This window comes from Terrapene carolina, unplaced genomic scaffold (assembly GCF_002925995.2).
Source record: "Terrapene carolina triunguis isolate 2854851 unplaced genomic scaffold, T_m_triunguis-2.0 Scaffold68, whole genome shotgun sequence".
In the NCBI taxonomy this organism is placed as follows: Eukaryota; Metazoa; Chordata; order Testudines; family Emydidae; genus Terrapene; species Terrapene triunguis.
The window spans coordinates 82628511-82648985 of NW_020664419.1; the positions used below are offsets into that span (position 1 = coordinate 82628511).

At 40.2% G+C, this 20475-nt stretch overlaps 1 protein-coding gene across 6 annotated transcripts in view; it reads left to right on the forward strand.

Moving 5' to 3' along the window:
* The window catches only part of ATF7IP (activating transcription factor 7 interacting protein), a 170065-nt gene that overhangs the window by 116372 nt on the left and 33218 nt on the right, over positions 1 to 20475 (forward strand). For all 6 annotated transcript variants that reach the window (XM_024193872.2, XM_024193878.2, XM_024193873.3 and 3 more), the window contains exon 11: positions 16116 to 16194. In XM_024193872.2, the coding sequence (XP_024049640.1) occupies positions 16116 to 16194 (79 nt within the window). The remainder of the gene's footprint in view (positions 1 to 16115; positions 16195 to 20475) is intronic.

The window sequence follows — 20475 nt, forward strand, 5'->3', positions numbered from 1 at the left end:
GCCAACTTCAGTAAGTGTTGCTTTATATCTTACACTTATGGAGAGGGTGTGTTTATTGTTATACCATCTTGTGCCTGCTGGCTATGATGTAGCCTTTTACAAAGAGGAGAATACTGATAATTAAGAGGAGTAGGCACAAATACACTACAGGTTTTTATACATGCACTATCACACAAGCAATTATTTGATCACCTTCTCTCTTTTTCTGTCCAAACTGACTTCATCCTTATTAGGACAAGAACTGGGATTGTGCTGGTTTTAGCATACTTCTCTATTGACCGTCATATACTTGTCCTGATCTGGAGAGTTTGGGATTTATTTCTTATTTTGCACTTCTACAGGTCTCCTCCTTCCCCTTTCATAGTTCTAGGTAAAGGAAAAGTTCTTAAACATTCTCGTCCCCAAAGTCACTTCATGATAACATATCAAAATGCACAGCCTTCTACTGGTACATGGAACAGGGGGGAAAAACTCTTATAGCAACTGCAAAGGAAATAGAACGGCCCCATGAAATGCAAATAGATACAGCTGACAGGCTGTTTGTTTGCGTGCGTGTCTTAACTATTTGTATATCTCTCCTGTACTGGATTTCCATCACATTTCACATTATCCCTAGCCAAAAAGGATGTCTCCTGCACTTGACAGGAGTCATGAACATTTGACTCTGTTTTCTCCCCTTTCCAGAACTGAATGTAGCATTTGGTCGGCATGTGCAAATTAAGATAAAATTATTAACCTACAAGTTCAGTGCAGTGTAATCTTCCATCAGATTCCTTCACCAAGAGGAAGTGTGTCAGGAAGTCTTGTTCTCTCCCAACCTATTTTAGAAATTACTTAGTTTGCCCTATGGACTTAGTATATTAGTCACTGCCTGATTGCGGCAAGTTAATCCTATCATCGCATTTCACAAAAAAGGAGTTTCTTACAGGCTACAAATTTAGCACCTGCCAGTGAATGTGTTAGAAATAAGTTATAAATGCTGCTTCAGCAGTGAAGAAGAGTAGGAATTGAAAGGAGTAGGAGGAGTTAATTTTAAATGAGCCATCCTAGAGAATTTAGCCCAATGACTTTAGTACCTCTTGCTGCCCTTTTCCATGAATTTTCTTAAAAGGACATTGGCGAAGTAAAGATCGTGTTTGAATTTTTTTTTTACCTATTGTAACATGTAATACCTAAGATTATGATAAATGAAAGCTAAGAAAAAATATTTTTTACTTTGCGTATTTGCCAGATTTTTTGTGTTTAGTCCATCAATTGCACATGTTAGTGTTCAATAGGAGAGAGAGGATAAGATATTTAAATGTGAAAATTTGATTGTAAAACCACAAAAAATAGCAGAGAGACTTAGGAAGAGGGGAAAATGTAGTATTTAAAACTACCTCTGTTTTTTCTTAAACCAAAATTCAAATTGACTTTGTCCCTTGGGGGAGGAGTGTGTGCACGCGCACTTAGCTTAAGCCCCCTAAGAACTTCACTATCCTGATCTAAATTACTAATGAAGTGCTTACGCAGTGTAATGGAGGATACTATAAATAAACCCTAAGTTAGATAGTAACTTAACCATTATTAACTCCTAACTCACAAAAGGACTTTCTTGCTGGAGAAGACTTTCAAGTATCTAATGTGTTCTCTAGATGTCTTGAACAGAAGACTTAAGTGCTAGAAACCTCTTGAGTTCTAATCCTGACTCTGACAGTGACTCCCTTTGTGGCCTTGGGCAAGTTGTTTAAACTCCCTGCCTCTGTTTCCCAGTCTGTAAAATGAGTCTCTAAAGCTCCATTTCCTCATGAGGCATGTTAAGGATTAATTAGTTTGAAAAGTGCTTTAAAGATTAGAAGCACTATTTAAATTTTAAGTATTATGTTTGTTTGTTTGTTTGTTTGTTCCACTTGCCTTTTTCATGATGGTCCTGTCTCTTTTGCAGACTGTCAGAATATAGTTGTTTTAAATGACTGCTGTCCAACTGTCTGCCTTCCATTTAGCACGTTACATTTATGACTTTAGTGGAGTGGTTCTCAACCTATTTACCATTGTGGGCAGCATAGGCAGCTCTCCCTCTTATGTGAGCCATATCCACACAATATGTGTACTACCTGCATGGCCCTGAGGATGTCACATGTGCCGCAGCTGTACACTGATTGGGCCACAGGTTGAGAACCACTGCACTAGTGACTCCTGTAGAAACACAGTAGACCCAGTATTATCATTTTACTGTAGGATGAAGCAAATCAAGCTGGGGTGTGAAGGAGAACAATTGTTTCTAATATCTAGAAAGAAGGAAAACTGAAAATTAAGGGACAACCTAAACTCTCATAATATAGGGGAACCATGCAATAGCCTACCCCAAGGCACAGGAATGCTAAAGAATTTGAGTAAATTAAGGTCCTAAATAAGGGATTCATAAAAAAAAAAATAATCATGGTTCTGCTGGACTAGCAAGCTGAATTGCTTCTTCTAAAAAGCTCTTTGTCCAAGTTTACACAAGAATGAAAATATATGCATAGCACTTTCCAGACTACCCTTTATATGGGGGGGGGGGAAAAACTTTCTCATCCTTATAACCTCAGGTAGTTCTGTGATGTGACTTATGTATAGTTAGAGAACAACCGTTTACTTTCAACTTGAACAATATCCAACAGAAACAGTGCTATTGACAAAAAAAAAATAAAAAAAATCAATCTTCCTTTTTGTCCCCTTTGCTGCTTATTGTGGTCATACTTACCCACATGCCCTGTTCTGGTCTTACTGCATTTTGTGTGACTTACTGTAAAGGCATACTGCAAGGCTAATGGTTTCACTCTATGGGACAAGGCTAGTTGGTGATTTTATTTTTATATATAAATAAAAAGTAAATTTTAATTGGACTTCTATTGCAACCACTCCTGTGGGAAAGATTTTTGAGTAGCTTTTAATTGGCCAATTTCTGAAACTCAAGTTTGGGGTTTTTTGCCATTAACTATGCATGCCATATTTTCAGCATTAATTTGACTCCTGTTAGTTTGAAACTGTTGATTGCAGTATGACTAGATTTTTATCTTTTCCTGTGTGGGAAAAATTTCAGAAGTGGAAAACGCTGTTTCTGGTTGGAACAGGAGTATGTGTCTTGTTTGAAAGTGGGTTATTGTTAAAAATTGGTATAAATTTAGTTTATTTCAAACCTTTCTTAGCTGAAACAGCCCTCTACCCCATTAGAAATTCAATGGGTACCACCAAAGTTCTGTTTTTCTTTCAAAACAGCTGAGGTAGAGGAGCAGGATGATGGCTCATGATATGTAATAGGATATATAGAGCGTTTCATTTCTGTTGAAAGTTCAGATATGATCATGGTGAGGAATAAGCAAAATTATTTATTATATGAGAGCTATTTGGTTTCAGTCCAATTCTTTGTGATGTGTCCACATCACAGAAGTGATCAACATTTATGCTAATTGGCCTCCTTATTGTCAGTGTCAGCAGAGAGATGAAGGAAAAGGACATGAAGACTGAACCTACCTATTCCCCCTCTATATAGTTCACAAAAGAGAAGATGGGAGAGAACCGTTTTCAAGGACGTAAAAGGTTGTTACAAGGAGGAGGGAGAAAAATTGTTTTCCTTAACCTCTGAGGATAGGACAAGAAGCAATGGGCTTAAATTGCAGCAAGGTGGGTTTAGGTTGGACATTAGGAAAAACTTCCCAACTATCAGGGTGGTTAAGCACTGGGATAAATTGCTTAGGGAGGTTGTGGAATCTCCATCATTGGAGATTTTTAAGAGCAGGTTAGACAGACACCTGTCAGGAATGGTCTAGATCAGTGTTTCTCAAATGCGGCTACCAGAGTGTTTTCTTGCGGCCACAGACGCCTGGATGGTGGGTGTTTTTGTTTTGTTTTGTTTGGGGGCGGAGGGGAAGCAAAGCAGCAGCCCTTGCCCCAGGGTCGCCCCCTTCCTCCTTCTGGAGCCACAAACACTGTAGGAGCAGGCAACCAATATGAATTCCCTACCTTGCTTGGGGCAGCGGGGCTTGGGCTTTGGCTTCAGCCTGGTGGTGGACAGCAGGCTCTGTCCCCCAGCCACAGGGCTTCAGGTTATGTCCCTGGGTTCATCTCTTCACGTCACCACTGGCCCCCGCTGCCTCCAGGCCCCACCCATGCAGCAGAACCCCAGGCTCCAGCCCCGGACTCACCTCTGCCCCCCCACCCCATCATCCTGACCCCTGCTGCATCCTCCTACCCAGTCCCCCATTGCCCCTGGCCCTCCTGACTCCTTACTCACCTCCCCGTCCCCAAAGGGTTTAATTTGTCCTCCAGCTTGCCAAGGATGAGTAAGTCTGCTGTGCAAACGGGCGGTTCCAGGCACCAACGCAGCAAGCGCGTGCCTGGGGCGGCAAGCCGCGGGGGGCGGCTTGCTGGTCACTGTGAGGGCGGCAGTGAGGCGGTCTTCGGCGGCGTGCCTGCGGGAGGTCCGTCGGTCCCGGTTTCGCCGGCAATTCGGTGGCGGGTACGCCGAAGCCGCAGGACCGGCAGATCACCAGCAGAAACGCCGCCGAATCCTCGTGACCGCGGACCGCCCGAAGGCATGCCGCCGAAGGCCGCCTGACTGCCGTGCTTGGGGTGGCAAAAAACATAGAGCTGCCCCTGTGTGCAAAGTGATATTAACAAATATACAAATACCACTTTTCACAATAGCAGACTTACTAGCTAGCAAGTCTTTTAAAAAAAAAAAAAAAAAAATCAACCAAAGAAAGCAAAACATGCAAAGCACCTTATTTGTGTTTCTAGTCTGTTTAGGTCCAGTAAAGAATAGGGACAACTGCAAAAAATCCTACATAAATAAATTACAATGATTTGAACATGTATATGTGCATATTTATTTGTTTTTCCTAAAGTTAATTAAGTATTTTAGGAAAAATTGTCATAGCGCCCACCAGCAAGAGTTGGTGGCTGCACTCTGAGGCCACCAAAAAATTTGTTGCGAGAACCCCTGGAGATACTTAGTCCTGCCATGAGTGCAGGGGACTGAACTAGATGACCTCTCAAGGTCCCTTCCAGTCCTATGATTCTATATGGTCTCTCTCTTCCTTAGTCATAGGCAAGGTACATTTGAGGGCAGCGTTTATGTGCAAATTGTACTGCCCCTACCTGTAATCTACCTGTTATAAAAACAGAATTTCAGTTTCCAGACCTGTCAATCTGGCACTCTTATCAGCAATTAAAATTCATTTAAAACCATCTAAATATGACAAATGCATTTTAAAAGAATTTGCTACTACTCCTGTAGTTTCTGTAATTGGACTTACTCCTGAGAAGCTGAAAAGCTTCATACTAGTCACGAAGCATGTAGCCCTTACTTGCTATATGGAGCTCAGTTTTTGGAAGGGTGTCTGCCATTTTTAGGAATTAGCATCCATTTCTCAAGGCAGAGTTGATTGTCAGCAGGAGCTCCCAAAGCAGTGTGGGAAATGACTGTGTCCTCATTCTGATACACCCAGAAACTTCAGTTTTAAATCCCCTTTTCATGCTAAAACCTTGGTGCTGGGAGTCATGGAGGCCTTTGTCAGAAAGAATTCTCACGTTTTGTCCTTTCTGCAAATAGTGTTGGGAAATCTCTGCTGCCAGCCTGAAGGGAGAGCCATAAATTCCAGTTGCGCTTATGAAGTCAGCCCAACTCCTCACAACATACTGAGATTTTTTTTTATGCTATTCACTGCTATAAAAGGAATTAATTCCCACCTAATCTACAGTATGTGAGATCTAGAAAATCAGTTTTCCTCATTGCATGGACTTTCTCTCTCACACACACCATCACCCCAGGAACCTTAATTGTCCAAACTGTCAGAGAGCCAGGGTTGAAATCATCTTAGTGTTACTCTGTTTTTAATCTGTCATGTCTGTTTTACCCTGAAGAGTTGCACAATGGTAATTAGTTCAGCACAGACAGATCTACCACTTAAGCAGCAATTGATCCATGGACTTTCAGATTGCAGCTAATCTGGTTCTCCTTTTTCTATCCTTTCACCTCGCCAAAAGAAAGCATAGGGAGAGGAGAGGAAAGCTTATTGCACTTAATTTAAAAGACTATAAAATATAACTTAAACTTTCACTTGCTCTTACTATCCAGTTACTGCCCCTTTCATCATGATCCTCCCAGTGCCTCAGGACCTAGAAGTATACTTTTGAAAACATGGCAGGCACTTAATATAAAGCTTAATATATAAATGGTTCTAAGGAGACAGATGCTATTTCAATTATATTTCAAATCTTTGTTATAATTTTTGAAGTATTTTTATTATCCTAATTTAGATACCTGATTTATACATTATATGCAATATATACGATGTATAAACACAGGGCTATGACATAAAGAGAGAATATACTGCCTTTTAATATATTGATGAAAGACACACGTCAGATTATAAATGAACATTGGGTGCATTAAAATGGCTGGGTTGAAATCTTTACCTGTTCAGTGATGGGTACAAACTGTTGTTAAATCCTTGTGTCACTTAAACAGTCGCTTCTCCTCCCTTCCCCTAATCTGGGGTGCACTTTATCCTTTCACAGAACAAATAAAATCCTTTTGAGTTCATGCCTTATCTCTGCATTTTATCTTTTCAGCTAACATGATCAGTGACCCATTTCCCATTGTTTCCAACACTCCCTGACTTGTTTGGTTATTAATAGAGCTTTGTTGACAATTCTAAATTCACTTGGTAAGATGTTGATAAATAAAATACACTTACAACTTTCTTTTCCCCTCCCCTCTCCTGCAATATGTGATAAACTTAATGAATGCAGAGTCTGTTGGGAAACAATGTGATCAGAGTGGACATGTCAGCTTTAAAGATTTATAAGCAGCTATTAATATACATTTTATATTTTTGAAACATTACTGATTAAAATGTTTCCTTGTGTTTCATGGTTTTTTCACTGAAAATAAACATGTATACATTGTGTATGTAAAACAAGACACTGTTTTTTATATCTCTGACATTGAAGGTATATTTGTGCTGCTAAGGTTCAGTTATTTCCAATCTGTAAAGTGGAACCTTTACTTGAGACTAATTCTAAGTCCAAGACTTGGGCTTTGTCTACACTACCACTTTTGTAAGTAAAATTTTTGGCAGTGAGGGATGTGAAAAAAACACCCCGCTGACCGATGTAAGTTTCACCGGCAGAAGTGCTGGTGTGGACAGCGCTTTGTTGTCAAGAGAGGTTCTCCTGCCAACATAGCTAATGCCGCTCATTGGGGTGATTTAATTATGCCAGCAGGAGAGCTCTCTCTCTTGCTGGCAAAGAACAGCTACCCAGGAGACCTTACAGCTGTGCTGCTGTAAGGTCCATAGTATAGACATAGCCTTAGATTTTAGGGCAGAACAGAAACTGTACTAACGTGGATTGACATCCCATCACTATTTGAGTGCTGCCCAATTCAGCAACATGCAGTGCTTCTGGATGAAGCAATCCTCCTCCAAAACCTCCCAACTTTAAAAATGATGCACCTTTCCCTGAGATCCTGACTATGCTAGGAAAACTACCCCCAGTCACTAACAGCCATCTTCAACAACAAGCAAAATTTACTAGTGTTTATAGAGCTGGGTTGGGACTAGAAAATTCAGCCAAGTGTTAAAATAACCAGGTCAACTGAGTTGTGCCATTACATTAGCCACAGATAGCTCGAAGCAGCTCATTTGTATCTACTGCTTTAAACCTTGATTTTTTTTAAAAATGTATATTTTCTCACTGATTGTTGTATTGGGATCTTCCCTAGTTCATGCTAGCCTGTTTGTGATGCTTACCGTTTTTGGGTGGGCAATGGGTTTTGAGGGAGCAAAGTAAATGTTTCACCTTACAAAAGCAATGAAGAGTAGAGATGTTGGTTTGTGTGTGCAACGCGTGTGTTTATTATATACCCTTTTAATTACATGACTTAAAAATGCAAAGCCACAGCAACAGAGTGAGAAATGCATGAAGTGGTATCTCAGTTGCTTATTCCTTAAGATTTTGCTGTTAGAATTAGAATTGGCTGTGCTAAGAATCCTAACTTTATCCACTAATAATTTTTATATTTATGGGAAAATAGATGAGGCTTAATTAAAAATCCCTGTGGAAATAGAGCCAGTTTACATTATTTGAGTAAAGAAATGAAAGGGTATATGATAAATAGGAGTATATTAAAACTGGTTACTCTGCTGGTCCCTTTTTTTGTTCAAAATTGCTTTGTTCTTGTTTTGAAGAAAGTAATGAGCAGTTCTGAATGGGGGTGAGGGGAACACTACGGTCCCATTCCAAAGATACTACAGAAAATGTCTGTTGGCAGTACTTGCACTTTTATGCGTCCACCCACACAATGTTAAAATGAATATTTCAGCCATGTGAAACTCTACTTGCTTGGAGTAAAAGGCGAGTAAACTTAGCTTTTTCGTTACTGTCATAGATATGGTACCTGGGTTGGTAAATTTTCATGACAGTTTTGCAAGTCTGGAATATTTAATACACTTTATAGGAAGGAAAGAGCATAATTGCTTTGGAGCTCATAACTATTGAGTGGCCATATACATCTGATTCTGAAGTAATCTGTGGGGCTAAAATATGTTGAAAAATGATGAACTTGTTACTTTCCAACCAATTCTTAGTGTGTGCATGTGTGTGGTCAAAATTTGTAGTTTCATTCCCAGATTGAAAAAAGAGACAGTGCCAGGCCCCAAAACACCCTAAATAAGCAGAGTACTCCCAGTTTTAACTCCCCTTTCAAAGTTTAAGTGTGATTTTGCTATTATATAACGCCTTGGTGCGTCTTGTATGATAGTAATGTGGTGATGCACAGTTTTGTCTGTTTTAGAGCACTCTGAATTTATTTTTTTCTATTTTGTTACTATAGAAACTGTTTTAATATTAATAAAAAATGGTCTGTATTCTGTGGACCTGCCAGAGATAACCTTCAGAATCTGTATATTTACTAGGCTGGAATGAATTTGCAGTTTTGCATTTTGAGTTTTTTAAAGTTTTCTTTTCTTTTCTTTTTTTTAATTAAATGTTTCTTTATATAAAGCAGGTGGCATTACATAAATAACCATGTATTGTTATTTCGATGTGATCATCTGAACCATGGCGTTATATAATACCAAAACAGCTCTTACAATTATATATAGTGCCTGCTTTATAAATAAAATAGGGGAAAATACCTGTTAACTTTCTCCAAAATTTTTCCATGCAATAAAAATCAAGGTTTTACAGTGATAAAGAAAAGTCTACACATATATTTCTGTGTTTAGCTGCAGTACCCAAAAGGTTCCTTTCCCAGAGTTCCATTCATTAGTGTTATGTTAATTGATGTATATTGCCTGATATGCCAGCCACTACCTCTCTTTAAGCTTATTCTCAGAATTATAGCTGTCTTGATCAGACCATTAGCCTCCTTAACCTTTTTTGGTCTTAAATTTCTCCTATCTCATTCCCTGTATTTTAAGATTTCTCATAAAAATGGTGTTGCTGCCTGTTAAATTGTAAACTGGTATCAGCTTTGTACATGGCAGAGGTAGTCTGAAAGGCTTTCTGGTGCCAAGCTCAGATGTTGTATCTTTCTCTGCAGTGTGCTTTACAGGGAGCATGAAAAACAAAATGTTTCAAGTCTGAAAAGTTTTAGCTGTGGAATTCAGTGTGATAACTCACCCCAATGTCTCCAAACTCCAAGTAGTGAGAGGAGGAATGACTTCAGAATCAGTAAAGCACCATGTCATTACTACAAAGCATCAGAGGCTGCTTTTCATTATGTTGTGGGACAACTACTTGGACATAGTTACATGCTTTCAGAGAACTTTTACCCATTTTTGAACTATTTAATAGTGTGCATCTAGATTTTATTACAAATCTACATGGTGACATCCTCCCAAATGAAGGCATCTTCTTGCAGTTACATATTATGGTGACCCCGTTTACTAGTACTATAGACTTTAACTAGTTGGTCAAAGCAAATACTTTGGTTTCAGCCATTTTACTTTCACCAAGAGTCGTTCATTCTTAGATTGTGTGGTAGGTATATTTCTTTGTCTTCTGTGAGAATTTGTGTTGTGCAGGTTATAGGAAGGCTTCACTTATAACTCCTTATTCCTACATCACCTGCCTTCAGGGACAGAAAAGTGCTTTATCCCTGCTTTGCTCCTGACACACACCTTCTAAGGCCTGTCTCACTGGTCAGTGTGACTGCTTGTCAGATTATGCAGTGATGCAGTTCTTTCTTTTTAGAAAGAATTGCTGAGGTAGAATTGGGGGAGCAGATGATAAATTATCACATTATATCTGAAGGTGTGTGAAATTTGGAGTCTAGACCTCTTGAGTTATTCCTATTAGTTGACATTTGAAATTAGTATTATTTCATTACAATTACCTTTATAGAGTGTCATGATAAAAGACAAACATATTTCCATCTGGCTTTCATACAGACTTAGTCACAGCCAGTGGGTCAGATCACTTGTCAGTAAGATGGCTGCAACCTGTAGAAGACTCAGGAATGCCAAGTTTAAATATAAACACCTCCTCCCCCCCCATCTACATTCAAATACATTTTATACATGGTTTTCATTGTGTAGTTTTCTAAACACTGCAGTAAATAAATGTTCAAACTATTTTTTAAATTAGGATTTGAATTAAACCCCACAAAAGTAGAATTGCACAGTCTGTCACTGGTTTGAAGGAGATGTATACTTTGTCACCTGCTTTGCTTTCCCTCCTGCCCATGTCTTTCCTCTTTCACATCCCTGAACTTGCTAGTAGTGTGGAAGAGCTGCTTATTGCCAATACACTCTTCTCCCTCACCCATTTTGATCTGCTTGCTACTCACAGCAAGCAAATTGAGCAGAAGAGCAGAGGTAGAGATTATTTTTACAATGTTGTAGGTGTGCATACCACCTTACAGATATAAGAAGGCACTGGAGTCTTGATTACCTTTTCACTGCTTAAGAAATGAGTTTTTTTTTTTAAGAGAAACTTGAATCAGAGATAAAGCAGTGCCTAATGGCCACTTGGTTCCTCCCCACTGGCCATGTATTTCAGGTAGAATAAACCACACTAAATGAGACGTGAAGTGGCATTGTGAAGCACTTGCATATTGCTTCCAGGATTGGTGGAGGTGGCTGCACCCGGTTCTGGTCTATTGCCTCTTTTTCCCCTCTCGTTGGTTTTTCTTCCTCCTTTACTTTCCTCCTCTTACCCATCTGTTGCCTGTTTATTCTTCCCTCACCCTTCACTCTTCCCTGTCTCTTGTGTCCTCTCTCCCTTGTTTACTGACACTCCTCTTGTGCCTTCCAACCTGTATTGTTAATCTTGTTGGGCTGGCTGCACAGCAGACTTCAAAGTGAAATCTGCTTGTCTGGAAAGCTTCACTTTGCCATGAAATGGCTTACTTGGAAAGTGAAATTCACCAGACCAATTTGAAATACAAACATGAACACATTAATAGGAGCACAAAAAGGTATCTTATAAACAATACAGAAACCATAAATTAATTTCTTATTGCAATCCCGTAATTGTTTTTTAAAAGTATTAATATTCAAGATGTGTGACCTTTGACATTAAGTTTCAGAACAGAGTTCTTTTTTACAGTTAAGCTTATAAATTACTGGGAAAGGATTCCTTTTAGAAAGTAACTCTGGCATAAGCTTTTAATGGTGTTGGTATGAAAACAACCACAATAATAAAGAAAAATGAAGTTAATTTTCTTTCACTCTCTACAGAAGGGGCACTATTGCATAAATAAATATAAAGTATGACCACTAGAAGTTAAACATACAAAATTCTCATGATGCAGAATTACCAGGTTGACCGTACAAAAACAAATGTCAAAAATATGCCAAATGAAGAGAACATTAAAGAATATTGTAGCAAATGGAATTTTTAGTAGTTAATTTCTGCTTTTTTTGGTATTAAGGTTTATAAACAGCAGTGCTGCTTTTACAGTAGGATTCAAGAGAGAGGGTCTAGCAGAGTCTTGTGACCAGTTTCTGTTTAAAAATGACCTTCAAGGTTTTTTAAAGTTTGTTCATTTTTTTGCCTGAGAGACTCAATGATCCATGGCCGTCCGTATCTGTTTTGTTTATCTGTGTCAAAGTCCTTATTTTAATGATTTTTAAAATTCAGAAATAGTGGCTATAAACCCCTCATCATAAAAACCCAAGAGGGACTTAAGCTTTATTTTCTGACAGCGCTGCTCTTTGTACGCCAAGCACATGTAAGTAAGATTCCCCTCTCTGTTGCATCTGTCACTTAAACATTCCTGCAGTGTCTTGATGAAAGTTAATTGTTTAGGTTAAAATTGTTATATTGCTGCCTTCTAGCATGTGGGAGGAGAAAAGACTCTTACATTAGGAGGAGCTCAGATTAGTCCGTGGTTAACATGCCCATAGGGTTTGTGATGTCATTATTTCATAAAACACAGAGTTACATAGGCTACAAAGGGCAAACTTCTAGAAGAAATGAAAGACAGAAGCAAGTTGGGTTTTTTAAAAGTATATACGTTAACATATATAGGCGGCTAGGAAAATTTAAAAAGCTTTGCTGTCCACCCTTAAGGCAGCTATCGATTTCATTCCCCCACTGTTACAGATGACTAAACTTCCACTGAGTTTGGGCAACCTTTATGTTGCAGCTGAAAAGTGAGAGCCTGGTTCTGAGAGGGGATAGAAACTAGCAAATCTATTGCATGTTCTTGGGTACAGAATGATCTCTAGAATCATATGCCTTTAAAAAAAAATAAAGCATTTTGTTTCTGCTCCTGTTCACTTGGCAGACTGGACCGTGGATTTCCTTCTGTTCAGATTTGCTAGGCAGAATGAGGACTAATCACCAGGTTCTAGCAGTGCTTTTCTCCTCACCCCAGCTCCATTACCTCTACGCACCATCTCACGTTCTTTACTCTATTCATGTCAGATTCCGTTTCAGGCAGCTGCTTTTGGCTTCTGGTGGAGCATTCAGCCAGCCAACAGGCAAAAATCCTACACTGTGGCTGTGACATGCCACAGATCACAGTGAGCTGATTCCTCTCCCACTCTACTTACAGGAGGAGTAGCAAAGGATATTCCTCTCAGCCCCTTGTCGAAGCATAGTCTTCAGTTGAAAGGGGAGGAGCTGGATTTTCAAATAGTAGGGAACAGGTAGTAAGAAATACTTCCCTCAGGAAACTCAGATAAGATCTTCCCTTCCCCAAGAACTTAGATTCCTTAGATATGCTCTAGGAGTTATTTTGGGAAAATTTGATGGCCTGTGTTATACAGGAGGTCAGACTAGATGATCACAGTGGTCCTTTCCAGCCTTGGAATCTATGAATTTATGTAACTTGATTGTGATAGGCAGAGGTTTGATGTAACCAGAGTTCTTATGTCCTCTAGCCCATAGGTCCATGGCAAGCTCTACAGTCTCCCTCACCCCCTCCAAGTCTGGGAACAAGTGGCCACTTTTTCCAAGGATTGGCTAGGCAGCCACTCAATCTGTGAAAAATACCCTCTTTTCCATTAGAGGTTAATATTTCTCCCTTGGACCCTGGGGACAGAACATTTCAATCCACCTTAAGAAAACAGTATGAATTGATACTTAAATGTCTGATTGCCAGGGCTTCCTGTTACTCTGTGCTCTCTTCTCTAAATTCAAGAGCTCTGCAAGAACATGGGAGCTCAATGCCACATTTGTAGGAAGTTAAGATAGACCTCATTCTACTTGCCAACTAATTTGTATGTGATTCTCGAAAGACTCAGTTAAGGCACTGGTGATGGCAGGCACCATTGAGTTCACTAGTTCTGGTTAAGGACAAGCAGTCTTGCATCTACACTCCACGGTACAGGCCTTTCCTTTTGGGGAGATTGCCTGTACAAGACCTTGGAAGAAGATGTGGCTGATCCTAAGACATTGTTCCCTTCTTACAAGCCAAAAAAACCTGAGACTTCGTTGGCTAATTCATTTAGGACTTGCTTGTCCTTTTGTGAGTCCCCAGCTAGATTATTTTTACAGATTCTGACCTTCCAGCTTTTCCAAAGTCAACTTCCAAGCTAATAGAACTTGCAGCCCTGTTAACTGACTGACACAAGTTAGGCAGGCCTCCAAGACTGCTTCTGAGTTAGTTTCTCTCCTCCCTCTGGAGGTTCCTCTAAGGAATCTGTATTTCCTTGTGGCAGGAGGAGTGGAAGGAAAGCACTTCAGACTGAGTCTGAAAACTAAAAAATGGCTAAGTATTAGATTTTTCTTCCTCCTCCTCCTCACTGAGTCTCTTCTTTTTTTTCTTCTTCCCAGAAAAAAAAAGCTATAACAGAAATCATACATTATCTTGTAGACAAAGCCACCTACCCATTTCTTCAGGATGAAAAAGGAAATCTTCTGTCTGCTTAGTACTAACCATGCAGTCAGAGGGAAATTGCCTTGTGTAAGATCTGAACTTGCCTAATCAATTCATCCAGTATAGAAAATTCAACATGGAAACTAGTCTCTCTAGCATAGTTGTTACAGAGCAAGAGAATTTCTTGTGTCAAATTGAAAAGAATCCTACCAAATCTAGAATCCCATCCGTTCTCCTTTTGCCCTCAAACAGAGCCTTTTTCTCAACTCTGGTCTTGCCTCATGTAGGATCTTCATAAAGATCCTTAGCACTGGCAACAGCAGCCATCAGGGACAGCAACATCCAAGTGATTTCTCTGTTTGGATGACTTACTGAAGAGATCATCAATATCAGCCATTCTAGATTCAAATGTCCCAATGTTTAGTGACTCATCACTTATGATTAATAATACACAGGAAAACTGCTCTGACACCATCCTTTCCCTCTCAGTGGAAGGGATGGTTTGCCCAACTGAGAATTCATAGAGGTAGCTTCTAATGTCATGGCTCTTCAGATCCACTGTCATTTGACAGCCCTGCCCATCTTTCATTTTCTAGGACTGATACTGGCATTTGAACTGGCCCATGGATGAGACCCTATTCTATACCATTTCTTCACATTTATTCTTCCCTGGGATCAGTTGTTACATTTACTCTCAGCCCATTTGTTTATCCCAGGGAGTTTGGGAATCACTAAGGTTGCTGAATCTGCAGCCAGTGGTGGACTCTAGCAATACATCTGTTCACCACCCACACCAACAAGAAAGTTCCCAAATTTTGCAGCAGGCTTAAGAAACCAGGAGTTCACATCATGGATTCTTTCTCCAGAGAATGTGTGCAGAGACCCTGAAATATACATTCTTCCCCCCCCCCCCCCCCCATCTCTTTCCTATCATCTCAAGAAAGTGCATGGGTGGAAGGTAGACTGACTAGGAACTCTGAACAGCTGAAAGAAGAACATGGATTCAGATTTTGTTGAATGCTTCTTTGCAGAAACCCAGTTTACTGCTAAGGAAAAATCTCTCTCTGGCGGGTAATGTTTTAGTTTGTTACAACATTGAGCCCTCATGAAGACTTAAAAGCTGCTTTTGTTAATCAGCTTTAAAAGATTGCTTCCAAATGGCTTCATCTATATGTTACTCCAACATAACCTATGACTATGATTACATTAATGAAATGGCTTCAGAAGGCTGGATACAATTGGAAATTTTTAATTGTCAGTGTTGATATGCCCAGTAAATGTATAGATGCCCAAGTGGTTTTTGCCTTTACTTTTTCAGTATGAAGTCAGGTTCATAATGGGCATATAGTATGGGCTGATTATTTCCAGTTGGTTAATGCATTTCTCTGATGGTTAAAGCCACTCTGGTGCTGCTTTTGTTTCATTGTAACAACGCTGATGTTCCATAGAATGACCGAGGAAAGCACAGCCTGCTGCGTATCTTGGCTTAAAACATTGAGATTCTTGGATGGAAGGTGGCTATATAATAATAATTAATTTATTTGTTTATTTATAAAATACCAGTACTCTACAATATCTCTCCATTACATCTTACAAAATTATAAAATATTGGTGTTACATACCATTCATTGTTTTCAGCTCCTTCTCAATCATTGTGAATGTCATCTCAAATTTCCTCCTTCTTCTAATATCGCCAGTCCGTCTCCAATCACCGTGCTTCAGCTCTGAGCCCCTTTTTACTCAGTTTTCAGTCAACACATCTTTATCTGCTATGTTCCGTGGAGTTGCCTTTGCAAAATGCACGAGTTTTGTCTTTCAGAGTGGGAAGGTCACAGGCAGTGACTCAGGAGGTGTCATTGATCTCACCCTGGATGATGAAGATGATGGCTCTTCCCAAGGTAAGTCAGATTCATTTAGCAGTGAGGAAAACTGGGCTAGCATTAGTATTTCATCCTACCAATTTGAGAAGAATGATCCAAAGAAACAATTACATTTTCACAGCTTTCCAAAGGAACAATGGGAATTTCTAATTGATAAGTGGATTTAAAGTTTTTGCATTTACCTTCCTACCTACTGTAAACCAGATACTTAGGCAAGTTAGAATTAACCTTTTAACTAATTTGAGCCTTACAGTTGCAGTGTTTTGCATTGTTTCCTTAAATATAGTCACTGAAAAGTCTAATAAATGTTCCTCAAGATAGTCTGTAGTATTAGTGCTGTACTGAAGAAGTTCCACACAGATACTCATGATGCCTTCACCTGATCTCAGAATTACTTTTCTTCCCTATTTGTAGAAGGTCTTGCAACAATATAGTAGCCTTTACTTCAATAAAATAGCAGTGTAATGTTACAGAAAAACAAGAACAGCTCCCTCCCCTACTCAGCTGGTAGGATAGTACAGGAAACATAACTAGGAAGGTCATGCAACTTCAGCTCTTTGGCTATGTCTACACTAGAAAACTTCATATGTATAATTCATCACCAATGTTAGGATCAGTGAAAGATATAACATAGGCACTCAGGTCTTTTTACCACTGTCATCTAATCTTAATGTCGTCAGTTGAGAAGTTAGTTAACTTTATTTTACAATGTTTGTATTCAAAGTTGCTACCCAGTCAAATTAATAAATTGTAAAAGGAGCCAGAGGGAACAAATGGAGATTTATGTGATATTTGTCCTAAAGTGGATCACATTACTGTGGCAACCTGTGCCAACAGATCTTTTCTGCCAGTAAAAGATGGACTTTTTTCACAGCTCCTTTCACTCTAACAACTCAGCTTCGCAATATAATTTTGTCATTCTGTCAGAGCCCACTTAATTGCTGTTGCTGGAGGAATTTCAGTGATACTCAAAGGAAAAATGTGATGTCTTCAAATCCAATTATAAACTATCTTCTGGTTCGTAAATTACTTCTACCTTTAAAGGCTTTAGTGTCTATTGTAGCTGTCCGGAGAATCCTCTGACTCCGCCTTTAGCCCTTTATGATTTGTCTACAGAATTATTATTAGATTATTTTACGTAGGTTCTTGGTGCTCTAGTGAGTTTTCTCCAGTTGTGCAGGTTTGTGTTTTGTTCTCTGGTGGTGGTGTTCTGTCTCCCCTTCCTTTCTACCAAATCCCTTGACAGAACATTTTATACAACCTCTGACTGAACACTTACACTCCTAGAGAAGGCAAAGGTTCCTTCTGATGGCTCATCCTTTTCCAACAGGAATCTCCCTCCAGCTCATCAGGAATGTGGAAGGAAGTGAATTTTTTCTGGAGCAGGAAAAGTAAGGTTGGCAATTCTCACTAGTTCTTAGCTTTGGCTAAACCTTCTACAATTGTACTGAAAATGGTCAGAACTCTTCTGAACTTGACTTACAATTGCTGTGATCATATCTACTCATCTGGACCAAGTATTGACAGCTAGACTTGGTGTAAATTCACCCCTGTCCAGGGCTCCTTAACATGGCAAACTCAAAGCTTCCTGACGTCTATCTGTGTCCATCCTGTGATGGGCCAATCACCTTTAAAAAATTGACACAGTATGTGTCTGTTCTGCCTAGGAAAGTCTCCCATACTGAGCAAGTGTTTGGTGTGCCTATTATTCTCCACTAAGATGTGTTAAGTTGTGAAGGCTGTAGGATGAAGCTCCATCATCAAGATAATGCTACCCAAATACTTGAACTGATCCACCTTTTTCAGCTGTGTGCCTTGAATGAAGATGGCTGGTGCTGGAGTATTGGAATGAAGTGCTGGTTGGAACAAGGCCTCTGTCTTCCCGAGGCTGATGGTGAGGCCAAAGAGCTGGGATGCTTCAGAAAACCTGTCAACGATGACCTGAAGGTCATTATGTCTATGAGCTATCAAGGTGCAGTCATCTGCAAAAAAAAATGCCTCGACGAGAAACCTCTCCAGCATCTTGGTCTTAGCATTGAGTCTTCGAAGTCCAAAGAGGGAGCCATTGAGTTGATAGCAGATGTGTATCCTCTGATCCAAGTCCCTTTTGGCATGCCTGAGAACACAGGTAAAGAACAAGTTGAACAGTACGCAGCCTTGCTTCACTCCATTTGAGATTTCAAATGTGTCAGAGTCACCATTAGAGAGCACTTGCACTGTCATGCGGTCATGGAGCAGACGGATGATTTGTATGAACCTTCTTGGGCAGCCCAGTTTATGTACAATAGCCCATAGACCTCTCTGTTGACTCTATCAAAAGCTTTGGTCAAATTGATGAAAACTGCATATAGTTCCATGTTCTGCTCTAAACGTTTTTCCTGGACCTGGTCTGAAACTACACTGCATTTCTGGCAGATTCTCCTCAGATGTATTTGCAACGAGTCTGTTCAGTGGAATGCCAGCTAGTATTTTCCCTGCTGTACAAGGAGAGAAATGCCTCTGTAGTTTCCACCGTCAGCTTTGCCATGACTTCTTTAACTGATGGAGGGAGGTCGACATCCTCTCTGATAGGGTTCTCGGGTAATTAATCAAGGACACCCCAAACAACTGTGGATGGTCTATTGAGTAGACTATTGAAGTGTTCAGCCCCTCTCTGTACAATTCCCTCCTTGTCATTGATGAGGGTCATGCCATCTGCCGACTTCAGGGGAGCTATGCCAGATTTAGATGGTCCGTAGACTGCTTTGAGAGAGAGTCAAAGAACATCCTTGCCTTGGTTTTATCTGCATAATGCTGAACTTCTGCAGCTTTCCTCTCCCACCACTCATCCTGCAATCTCCCCAGTTCAGACTGGGCGTTGCTCTGTAGGTAATTAAACCTATCTTTCTTTGAGATTTGAGATTTCATTCTGCCATTCAACAAATGCTTTCTGCTTGTCACTTAGGAGTTTGGAAATGTCCTACTTGTTCTCGTCAGACCAGTCCTGGGGTACCCTTTTCTTTGGCCCCAGCACTTATTTATGTGTGTCAATAATCACATCTTTGAACTGGTTCCATTTTTCTGTTGGGTTGCCATGATTGTAGACTGCTGAAACTGCACCTCATAGTCTATGTGCTTGAGCTTTGCTATGTTGAAGGCTGTTCTGTTGAGCTTGTGGCGCTTGCGCTATGAGGGGACTATATGCAGGTTGAGCACTGCTCTTACCGATCTGTGGTCTGTCCAGCATCCTGCGCCACGTGTGGCTCTGGTAATTCTGACATTGCGGATGTCTCGTTGGGGGGTGATAACATCGTTGATCGGGTGCCATTGTTTAGACCGTGGATGCATCCATGTTGTTTTATTATTTTGCCTAAAGATGGTGTTAATGATGAGCAGATTATGGTCTGCACCTTTACCCAAGAGGAGGAGTCCTTTGCTGTTCATCTTTCCACTCCATGTCATCCTATCACACCTCTCCATTCACTGCTGTTTCTACCAACTCTAGTGTTGAAGTCTCCCAGCAGGATGAGCATGTCTCATGCAGGGGTTAATCTGAGGATGAAGTCCACGTCAGAGTAGAACTGCTCCTTGCATTCCTCTGTGCTGGTCAGCGTAGGCACATAAAAACCGATGACAGTGACATGCCGTAAAGGTTTCAGGTGGAATTGAAGTTTCATGAGCCGTTCATTCAGCCCAAAAGGGAGGTCAAGAAGTTGTTTCAGGAAAGGCATTCTTATTGCAAATCCAACTCCATGGATTCTGTCTTCATCCTCTGCTTGTCCTTTCCAAAAGAAAGTGTAATCACCTAGCTCACTGATGAGCCAGTCTAGTATCACTCAGTGCTGCAAAATCAATATTGTAGCGGGTGAGTTCTTTGGAGAGAAGAGCTGTTCTTTTCTCAGGCCTTCATGCATCGCCTCCATCCATAAGCATGCTGACGTTCTATGCTCCTAGAATGAGTCTTTTCTTCTTTATTGGCTGGATGTTATGGGGCAGGCAATGTGTAGGGCACCTTTTCTAACCCCTTCCCTTAAAAAGGGTAAGCAGAGCTACCCTAAAAAGGGCTGCTCAGTTGCCTAGGATATTGCCCTGGGGACAGAGCTGAACAGCCACTAGTCCCCAGCCACTAGCCTAGTTATGACCTAGTTGTTTCTTTTATGTCTAACTCGCATAGCTCTGTGATTTAAAACAAGACATATGTATATTTGAAACTATTTCAGTTCATCTTTAAACTCAACTTATATTGAACATTTATCTTCCTAAGTTTGATTTTAGGCCTTCAAGATTTTATTTCCTGGTAATCATCTATGACATCACTCC